Consider the following 12,039-nt stretch of genomic DNA (forward strand, 5'->3'; position numbering starts at 1 on the left):
CTGATGCATTGGTAGAAAGATTTTTTTTTTCTTTCTTTTTTACAAGGTGTACAATTTCTTAATAAATGAATTTCATGTAAAAAAAACAAAAAATTCTTTTATATACAAATGACACTAATAGAAAATTCAAGTTAACCAAAAGGTCTTTTTATTTTAAAAAAAATAAATGAGGTAAAAAAAAATTTTTTTTTAAATTAAAGCGTAAAAAAAACTAATTCAAATAACAAAATATAATAAATTAAACAAAAAAAAAAATTGACATTAAGCACATCAAAAAACTAAAAAGGTTTTTTTTTTCTCTGGACACCTCCAGTGGGTTTCGCGACAAGTAAAATATTAAATCCTGTACTCTCCGCTTACAAATAGGTTAGCTTACAGCCGCCATTTGATGTAGTTGTGGGGGGGTTACTTAACCATATACTTGCTGCTTTTGATGGGAATCCACTGCTGTTGATCTGGTCAATTCGCCCATGGAATATGAATTACAAGCTCTGTCACTCACTTGGCTCGGTCAGAAATTTCACCAAAATATTGTAACCGAAAATTTTTTTTTAGTCTTTTTTTTAGCATTTATAACTTTAGAGATTTCTTATTTGCAATTAAACACAAATCTTAATTTACTCGCAACTCTTGAATTTCAAAAATAAAAAACTTTTCAGTCATTTCTTTTTTTTTTTTTTTAATATTTATAATTTCTGAGACTTTTCGTTTTCATTTCTTTTGCTAGCGATTTATTCCAAGCTTAATAAACTTATTAAAGTCACTTTTTTTTTATCTTTTAAAATATTATTAATTTCTGTGATTTCTTAAAAAAAAACGATCACATCGAAGCAACAAACCATCAAAAAGAAGAAGGCTTTATCACCAAATATCTCCTTTTATATCCTGAATCTTTTCCGTAGACACTCCTGTTACTCGTTTAATACTGGTGCCTTTCCTTTCAACCGTTTTTCCAAAAAGTACTAGTTAATACGGTGATTTATCATTTTTATACATTCCGAATTTTCCAAAACATTGGCATCATTTCTTATAATTTTATTAATATTACTATTGTACATTGCTCTGGCAGCATTGATCATTTTAACTCCTAATTTTGCCTAAAACTTTTCGCCGCGACTCTTGATCAAAAAAACATCAAAAGAAAAAAAATGTACAAAAGCTTTCTTTTCTTTTTTTTCTCGCATATTTTGGCATTTTGCTGTGAGTGCAATGCACAGGCTAATTTTAATTAATATAAGAAAAATAAAATAAAAATAAAAAAATGTGTAAACGGTGCGCCACAATATTACTGCCGCGAATTTGAATGATGAAGTGCATGCCCACTTTACAAAAGGAACCACAGTGAAAGAAGCAGGTGCTGCACGGAGACTGCCTGGACAACGTGGGACATGCGAGGTAATATCATGTTGTTCATTTTATTACTCATGTTAACATATCACCTCCTACACACACAGGACTACACAACAGGTCCTTCTCCTCCTGTGAATATCGGACAGATGTTATTCACTGAGTTCATTATCGCCGTTACTTTTGCCATATTGGAGTTCGTTAGATTTGTTGTTGTTAATTCTTGAATCACCCCAGTTTGCGTTACTGGCGGTTGCAATGTATCCACGCTCGAAGTTGCAGGTCTGTTAAATGTGTCCAGCTCTCTCCTCGTGTTTTCCAATTGCACCTTCAACGTTTCAATAATCCTGTTCCACTAATTTACCGCTTTCCGTTAACTGCTCCGAAATTTTCTTCTCCGACTTGCCTTGATTTCTAAGACTCTGAATAAGGCGTTCGTTCTCCTCTTCCGCTGTTCCTAAAAGTTCAGTCAACTCCTCTTGTCTTTTCCTAAACCTTGTACACTGTACTTCTAATCCGATCTTAGCCTCCTGCAGCTGTATATGCTCTTTTCGTTGTTCGTCCGATTTAATATCCTCCACTTCCTCGATTAAATCCAATAGATACGTTATCTCCGCTAGTTGTGACAAACGTCTCGATTTTATGGTGTCCTTATGTATTTGAATAAATTCCTTGTTCTGTTGTAAAGAACCTAATTTCCGCTACGCATGTACCTGGATGGAGGCGATGAATGTACAAAACTCATGGATCTCTTGCACTAACTCCTCCGCTCTTGATTGAGCGTCATCCATCTATCCGTATTACTATATACTAGTAATAGCGATCCGAATTCGAATAATTCTTCAACGCTTAAGACCACTGAAGACCAGATTTGTAAAAAAAAAATTTGTGTAATTGGAAACCTAAATATTCAAAAATAATAATCAAGCTTAATATTCGAATATCCTCCAACAACTGAATAATCGAATCTAGTTATCAACTGATTACTTGAAACCAGTAATTAGGTATTATTATGATGTAAATCTAGTGATTAGCTCAAAACCACAAAACCATTCCACTGATTCAATAATCAAAAAGGGAGAATGCGAGAGAAAAAAAAAATTTTATACTGAATTAACTTCGTATGTTTTAAATAAATATATAATTCTTTTATATCGTTCGAAAAAACCGTATAACCCGTATAATTCGAAAATTTACAATTAAATATTGAATTATTATTTATATGATTTAAATAAATATACCATATATGTTTATTATACCTTTAAGACCAATTCACATTCTTGATCCCAAGTTAATAAAAACGTTAGTAAAACGACTTCCCAGTATAAAATACCCAAAGTTGATAAACAAACAGCGAAAAGGAAACAATGAATAAAGCAAAAATACAGCAGCAGTGATTCCGCTGCTTGTTTACTCGGTAATTACCGAATGGTACTCGTATTCCCCACGACCAAAACCAATATATAGATTATATATATTAACTGACAATATTAATGTTTCAAAATATGGCGACATTCCATATTTTGAGATATAATTAACAATTTACTAAATAATAAAGGAAAACCACAATAAAGTAATACACATACAGGTATATATTTAAATTACTTTAAATCTTTGTTGTTTCAATCTTTATTATCTACGTGTAATATAATAAAAAAAATCTTGCAGTTTATTCATTAACCCTTAAAAATTTCATACAACAGCTTATGATTAAAATATATTTGAATCGGTTATAAACTAATGTTCCTAGCCATTTATCCTAGCCACATTAAACAGATCAATTCTAAACTAATAACATTATTAGGAATCAAATAAGTTTGAAAAAAGGAAAAGCATCAGTGCTTGTGGGGAAACTCCTAAACTGATCTGATATCACCAAAAATGGTAACTCAATATTTTTCTTCCCACCTATTTTAAAACATTTAGCAATAAGCATTACAAAAATTGCGTATTTCCAAGTACTTACGGAATAATTTTGCAATTTTAATAAAAAATCAATAAAACCCTTTCCAACAAATGTGTCACGACTATCACTGAAATAATGAATGGTTTAAGAAAATCCAATGTTAATTAAAATTAACGGAGATTCGTGATTATATACAATATTATTACAAAAGAGACGCGCATGTCGTGGAAAGGCTGTGGTTATTTCTAAACTAACAACAGTTGCGTTATAACCGTGAAACGGTTAAAACAATTGTTATTGAGACAGAAACTATTGATAACAATACCAACAATGTAATTGTTAGGTAGGTAGCAGCGCTAACTTATGTGTACAAAAACAAAAAAAAATGTATATGGAAGGTTCAATAATATCTGATTATCTTACACCTATTGAGAAACTGGAAGATTTAAATTCTTATAATATTGATCCTGGTACAACCGATGTACTACTTTCAGAACAACTTGCCAACGAGGAAATCTAATCAAATATAAAACTTTACTTCCAAACAATATTATATTTGGGCTAAAATCAGATAATGTGATGACAAGAGCTATTTTTACGAAACTTGATTCTAGTAAAAACAGCTATAATTATTTAATTAGAAATTAAAAACAACATCATTATTCATGACTTCTAGTCGATAAATGAGATAAAAAGAACGACTTCCCAGGGAATAAAGGATTCAACAGAAAGAAAAAATAAAAACAATAAAACGAAATACCCAAGCTGTATATGATTCTAAACTAAAAACAATTGCGTTATATAACCATGTTGATAGAAAGTTCAACAATAGCTGGTTATATTACACATATTGAAAATCTAGAAAATTTAAGTTTTTATAATTGATATTGGTACAATGGATGTACTACTTTGAGAGAGACTTGTCAATGAGGATATTTAATAAAAATATAAGACTTTATCTTCGAACAATGTTATATAAAAATATAAGACTTTATCTTGGAACAATGTTATATAAAAATATAAGACTTTATCTTCGAACAATGTCATATAAGAATATAAGACTTTATCTTCGAACAATGTCATATAAAAATATAAGACTTTATCTTCGAACAATATCATATAAAAATATAAGACTTTATCTTCGAACAATGTTATTTAAAAATATAAGACTTTATCTTCGAACAATGTCATATAAAAATATAAGACTTTATCTTCGAACAATGTCATATAAAAAAAAAAGACTTTATCTGCGAACAATGTTATAAAAAAAAAAATATAAGACTTTATCTTCGAACAATGTTATATTTGAGTTAAAATCAGATAATGTTGATAATAGCTGTTTTTACGAAACTTGGTTCCGGTAACCAGCTATAAATAGTTTAATAGAAACTAGAGACAACATTATTAGATTCCATTCTTGACTTCAAGTCGATAAACAAGATAAAAAGAAACGACTTCCCAGTGAATAAAAAGATTCAACAAATGGACTTCAGCGCATGCCAACCGACATACAATTTGAAGCAAATAAAAATACGAATAGTTTGAAAATAATATGAAATCTAAATAAATAAAAGTTTAAAAAACAAATTTTATTATAAAATGCGAAAATGTGCGCATGCAACGACGATTTTTATTTACGTTATCCCAGAATCCAGACTTAAATGATAAAGTATGATGGGAGAATTTATGATGATTATACACATATTATAATAAACGAAAAAAATATAACAAATAAACGTATTAAAATTAAACTGAAAAAAAAACGATGAAACAGAAAGAAAAACAAGGTAGATCAGAAACCATAAAAAAAATAATTAAATGCAAATATTATGCTCCATTATAAATAATAGTATTTTTTCTTTTCTATTTTTTGTTTTTCTTGTTTTATTTTGGCAATATTTAAAACCGTTCACTTTACCTAATGTTTTAGTCTATCTTAAATGATTTCCTTATTATGAGCACTATTTATTATTATTTTTTTTTTTTACTTATGAGCCAATGTGCACATAATATAGAATTTTATATATAATTTTTAATTGCAAGAAGAACATTTATTTTAAGTATTTTTATTTAAAGTTTGCTCTAGTAAAAGGCATTTTTGGATTATAATGTCAAATTTGTTTATTGTCCAAATAAAAAGTATCTATTTAAATTTGTTTTTAAGTTTTTGTAACGGTTTTGAAGTAACGTCAAAATATACAAATACATAAGAATATATTTATATATATACACAAAATATATGTTTAGTGTGTATAAAAACCCAAAAAAAAAAATTAATATTAATTGAATGCAATATGTTTTAAGTTTATTAAAAATCGATCTGACAGATCTCACACAGAAATTCAAATGTACCAGTTGGCTGCATACAGGGCCAATGAGAATGCATTATTGATATTTTATTTTCATTTTAATTAAATTACGATATAAAAATTTCATTCGTAATTACGCAGTGACAATATTCATTTTTAAATATATATTAAATTAATTACGTTGTAAAATTACAATTCCATTGCATCTTAAACACAAATTGTAATTATTCTTCAGAAAATTAAAAAAAAATGTATTTAAAATCAAAATCAAAAACAATAACTTTAGGACTTAATGTAACTATTTGTTTATTGATTGTAATATCTACGATCTCAACCTTTTAAATATTCTGACTTGAGTTATTTTATTTTTATACTAATGGCATAATCACAAATTATCCCAAAATTATTACAAAAATCTAATATAATTAATGTTTAAGTTTTCACTTTACATACAATCATATATAAAACTCTCTGAATATATAAAAATATTCAGTTTGACAAAGATCATAAAAAAAAAAAAATCTTAATAAATAATTTAAGTATTTCTAACATTCATTCAAAAGTAAATCTTTCTAAAAATGCTGAAATTCTCATTTTATACATAGAATATAACTCGTGTATATCATATATTTCACAAGTTAAAAAAAAATTATTCTTTGTACGTGTAACATATATAAATACACGTACCAATGTTTAATTTAATTAGATTATGAAAAATACAACCAACTACAAATTTTTTTTTTTTAAAAATTTTAGTAAAAAAAAAATTATTTTATTTCTTTCAATCTGCATTTACTTGAAAAAATATATTTCCTTTGTGAATACTTTTCGCTTCGCTATAAACTTAGAGTTGCAAAACTCAGTCACTCACATTTACAATAAAAATAAAAACAAAACAAACTGTATTTAACGTCAACTGATACAATGTACTGACGAGTATGAAAAAAAAATTCTAAATGTTTGCATTTACATACCGACACTGTTCATTGTTGACGTTCACAGTAAAAACTAAATATTTCACAAAAATAGCAACCACAACAAATTAATAGACAACCGATGAAACTTTTACACATTAAGCCCTCACACAAAAAAAAAAAACAACGAAATAATTCACGTCAATTTACATGAACACCCGGAAACAATATATTTCTAATAGAAATACATTTATTTAGCAATATTTTCTTGTATTATATTTATTTATTATATTTCTATATAATAAAAATATCTTCCCAAAAAAAAATGTATTCCTACCTGTCATATTCAACAATATTAATAATTATTTTAAATATATAAAGTTGGAAACTCTAGCCTATAAGTAGTTTAAGTAAATATTGTATAATGTAAAAAAATAAAGTTAGTTGATTAAGATAACTCAAACAAAACAGTGGCGACGAGGATTATAAAAAAAAAAATTACCTAAAATGGACGTAGCTGCTTTAAAGGAATTGCTTAAACAGCAACAAGAGTCTACAAATAAAATGCTGGAGGATCAGCGAGCATTCTTCAAACAAATTTTATTACAACAGACTGCAGATGGACAGAGTGTTAATGTGCCTGCATTTCATGCTTTTAATAAGCAATTGCATAAGTGGGAGACATATCTGGAGCAACTGCATCAACATTTTTCGGCTTATTCCGTAAAAAAGGAGAGATTTAAGTCATTTTTTCTGACCTGGGTAGGCACAGAAACATATGATATATTACACAGCAATTTTGGTGGTAGTGAAATGAAAAGCAATACATTCGAAGACTTGACGCAATTCTTAACCGAATTTTTTCAATCTAAAACACATGTAGTTGCTGCCAGACATGAGTTCCACAAAACAACAATGTCTACAAGCCAGACTTACAGAGAATGGATAACGGATTTACGAAAAATCGCTCGTGAGTGCAAATTTATTTGCAGCGCGCCAAAATGTGGACATGATTATACAGAAGAAATGATACGAGACAAAGTGATTGTACACACTCCACATGATGTTGTTCGTGTAAATGCACTGCAAAAATCTAATCCACCACTCTCTGAGGTGATGCTCATTGCTGAAGCTTTTGAAGCGACGGAGAAAACAATTAACAAAATTAAAGATAAAGTAATCAACGAAGGAGAAGTAAACGTCGTCAAAACTAAAATAATGAATAAAACCAACAAATATAGTGAAAAGCAAAAAGCTCAACAAAAAATCATGCCAAAATCATGCTCAGGTTGTGGATCTTCACATAGGCGACAAAATTGTAAGTTTAGAAAAGCTGTGAGTAATAAGTGTGGAAAAAAGGGTGTACGCTACTTGGTGCTAACCCAGATCCTTAATCTGTGTTAGCTTGGTAGCCAATTTTTATGTGTAAAGTAGTTTGAGCACTTGTAACCCAAACTATTTGTATTTTCTATGTTGATTAGTTTGAGCACTTGAAACCCAAACTAATCGATGCGAGAAAGTAAGAAAGTTATAATTGATTTTTCTTTTCCTTCTGAACTTTATTAAAATTATTTCTTATATTTATACAAAATTATTTTATAAAAAAGCTATTAAATTATGCATTAATTAACAATAAATATTAATGCATAATTCACAAATAAATAAATTTGCCTACGCTGTGCTGACATAATTATAGGCCAACATATTACACACTTTCTTCAGTGCATTGACCAACAAGAAAAGCTGATAATGCAAAATTGCACTTTTCGTTGGTCAATGACTGGTCGCAGTGTTGGCCCAAATAATATGTAAACACATGTAAACAAATAACATAAAAAACAAAAATATAAAATAATATTAAATGCAAACATAAACATTCTCCCCGCCGTTGAGTGCCAACTCAACTTGTCCTAGGTTGTGGTCACAGTGAAGTCCAAATTTTGTTGACGTAATTCTGCATTCTGCATATCATTTCCTCGTGTTGAAATTTCGCTTATTGTGTGTTTCTGACATCTGTTATGTTTGGTTTTCCAAGTAATGATTATGATTATTGTTATAGAAATTAACAACGCCAAATAACTTATCGTATGATGATGAATACTGTTTAATCGCACTCTAGAGGGAAGATATGTCAAGTTTTCCTTAGTTAGCCGGTCTTGCAATTCTGTGAGTTCTTTGAGTTGTGTTTTTACATCATTTGGTGTTGTATTGAAGATTTTCTGCATCTCATTAATGTGTACAACTGTTGATAAATTTCCAAATCGTGGAAATGACGTGGATACAATGCTGGAGATAAAATAGTGGCCATGTATGGTTATTTCTGCGTTTTTAATGATGCACGTAGGTCCAAATGTAAGCATTCCGGATCCTTTCAGTGAGAACTGACTCAAGTAGGTCTCACAACTAGCTGACATCAATGTTTCAAGTTTTGTTGCGTATAGCCACTGGTTCGGGTTGTGTAGTTGTTTCAATGCAATATTTCCTTGAAGTTTTATTATATTGCATGTTGTTGACTGATTACCATTAAATAGATTAATTTCACATGAATGTACCGATGATGCTATACCTAGTCTTGTTTGTTTATTAGCGCAAAGGTATATATTATCCTTGGTTAAAAAACATTCCCGTAACTCATGGTCATCAAATGGAATGTACTGATCTCGAACAGTGTTGGTTGCCAAGTACTCCACTTCAGTTTTGATAATTATCATGGTTTTGTTTATTACAACCGGTATCGGTGTTGTCTTGAACAATTCAAATTGCTGCTTGTCTAGCAGTGGTAGTTGTATTAAAAATAATACATGCTGATTTTTAATTGTTGACTTCACTTTCATTAGCTTGTAAAAATCGGTCAAATTGTCTTCTGTGAACGGTAGTGTACGCGGTGATGGTAAGTGGCCTTTGATTCTGTTAATCTCCTTTGTTAATTGATCAGGAGTTAATAGCAGTGGACTGATTTTCCCATGATGTGTATCTGTAAGCACATCAATTATCTCCGACTGGATGTGTTGAAGATTGGATACCATTAATGTGAGTTCTGCAGATAATGAAAGTAGTAATTGAGTGACATGTATTTGTTCTGTTGTAGTTCCAATTCTATTCAGAAACTCATCAACCTGCTTTTGCAAATGATTCATTCGGGACTGCATGGTAACTTCATCTCGTTTGATTATATTTATTGTGGAATCTATAATAGATGTTTGATTATGAATTAACTGCATTGCATAATCATCTCTACTGTTAAGTTGGTTTATTGTGTCAGACATGCTCTCAGCGTAGTCTGAATCAAGCACTCCGAATAAGGTGTGTGCAATATTTCCTACTATGTTAATTGCAGCTCGCTTGTTCCGGCTTTTATATAATAATGTTTGGTCTTGCAACAATTCATCTCTTACATGTTTAAAATGAGTATAGAGAGAAGTACATGCTGTATGTGCTTGCAATTCTGAACATAAACGTTTGATAGTTTTAGTCCCGTTTTTGAAGGAGTCCATTTCGGTCCAATATGGATGAAGATCATAGTAAACAATCATTTTCCATTCTGCCGTTGCTACTTTCATCAAGCCAATGGTCAAAGTATATTCCTAAATTATTGTCGAAACGTGTTACATTCACTGAATTCCCTAATACTAATGGCAAGAATAATAGAGATAATAACATTGTGCACAGTAATGAATTAGACATTGGCCGTGAATACTTTTTAGGTGGCTCGTCTTGATCTGCGCCTTCGTGTGGTGTTTTCGAATTCGCTTTTGTAAAACTTTTTGAAAATTGTTCATCAGAAACAGGAGATTGTTCATCGGCTGGAAACAGAGGCGCTAGTCTTGTCAAAGGACGTCTTAGAGTTCCTGATGCCATTCTAACATCGACCACGCGAACAAGACCGTCATCTCCCTTATATACTTTTGAAATACGTCCAAGCGGCCATTTTAATGTAGGAACATTATCTTCCTTGATGATTACAAGGGTACCTTCTTTTATATTTGGATTGGCTGCTTTCCATTTGTGTCGACATTGTAGTTCAGTGAGGTACTCGGTTTTCCAACGTTCCCAAAAGTCCAATTTGAGGCGAGAAACTAATTTCCACCTTGTCACCAGATTTATATTTCCTGATTGAGCCTTTGCATCTGCCATTGCTGTGAGTGGTTCTCCGATTAAGAAATGACCAGGTGTTAGTGCTGACAAGTCATTCGGATTACTCGACATAGGTGTCAATGGTCGAGAGTTCAGTATTGCTTCGACTTCTAATACCACAGTCTCTAGTTCCTCATATGTTAGTGAAGTCGTCTTAGTACTTCGTATCAATAAGTGTTTTGCTGATTTGACTGCTGCTTCCCACAGTCCACCGAAGTGCGGTGCACGAGGAGGTATAAATTTAAATGTTATTCCTCTTTCATTACATTCGTTAATTATCTTCTCTTGTGCCTTGCTTGTTTGAATTGAGTCTGCAAGTTCAAGTAATTGATTGCTTGCTCCCACGAAATTTGTGGCATTGTCACAAAACAAATTTTTGCAGTGTCCTCTTCGAGCAATAAAACGTTTCAGCGATCCGATGAATGCATCTGTGGTTAAATCGCTAACTACTTCGAGGTGAACTGCCTTAGTTGTAAAACAACAGTACACAGCAATGTATGCCTTGTGTGGTTTCTTGCCTCGGATTCTGTAATGTATCCAAAAGGGTCCGCAAAAGTCTACTCCAGTGGTGAGGAATGGTCGCCCAGGTTGTACTCTTGTCGCTGGCAAATTACCCATCAGTTGTTCATAAAATCGTGGTCTTACTTTAGTACAACGTACACAATGTTGTACTACTGACCTTGCCATCAATTTGCCTTTAATTGGCCAGTATTGTTGACGCATGTTAGCTAGGAGAGACTGCGGACCACAGTGCATGTATTTCTTATGGACTTGTTCCATTATTAATTTGACAATGGGGTCGTTATAAGGCAACAACATAGGATGTTTGGCGTCATACGATAATGAGGCTGCATCCAAACGTCCACCAACTCTTATGATGCCCGTATTATCAATAAAAGGTGCCAGTGATGCCAATGCACTGGACTTATTTATTCTTCCATCAGATTTCATAATTTTGATTTCATTTTTAAATTCTGCATATTGAATACTTTTGATGATGACCTGATGTGCTGCATCTAGATTATCTGGAGTCAAAAAATTGCTTGAATGATCTTTTTGTTTTCTTCTGGTTCTTTTTACGATTCTTAATATATACGATAATATCCGTTGAAGTCTTCCAAATGAGTTATTGTGTCGTATTGAGTATATGAACTCTCCAGGATTTGCTGTGTCTTCAACAACAGATAATATAGATACTGGAGTTTCCTTCTTTCGTTCAGGATCAATGAGGGTTTCGGATTTTAGCGCTGATGATGGTTTTGAAGGCCACAGTTCTTCCCGACCATGCAGGAACATAGGTCCATAAAACCACATACTTGATGACTGTAGTTTATGGGGTGCAAGGCCTCTTGATAAAATGTCAGCTGGATTGTGTTCCGAACTGACGTGGCGCCACTGACTTGTGGCTGTTAAATGATGAATGTTGCTT

At 31.4% G+C, this 12,039-nt stretch overlaps 2 protein-coding genes across 2 annotated transcripts; both read right to left on the reverse strand.

Moving 5' to 3' along the window:
* Positions 1-8,386: 8,386 nt before the first annotated feature.
* On the reverse strand, positions 8,387-9,970 carry LOC119684603. Its single transcript, XM_038098682.1, has one exon. It carries the CDS (start codon positions 9,968-9,970, stop codon positions 8,387-8,389), a length of 1,584 nt encoding a protein of 527 aa, XP_037954610.1.
* Positions 9,971-9,992: 22 nt separating this feature from the next.
* On the reverse strand, positions 9,993-11,924 carry LOC119684611. The gene has a single exon (XM_038098692.1). It carries the CDS (start codon positions 11,922-11,924, stop codon positions 9,993-9,995), a length of 1,932 nt encoding a protein of 643 aa, XP_037954620.1.
* Positions 11,925-12,039: the final 115 nt, after the last annotated feature.

Source organism: Teleopsis dalmanni, chromosome 1, assembly GCF_002237135.1.
Source record: "Teleopsis dalmanni isolate 2A chromosome 1, ASM223713v2, whole genome shotgun sequence".
Lineage (NCBI taxonomy): Eukaryota > Metazoa > Arthropoda > Insecta > Diptera > Diopsidae > Teleopsis > Teleopsis dalmanni.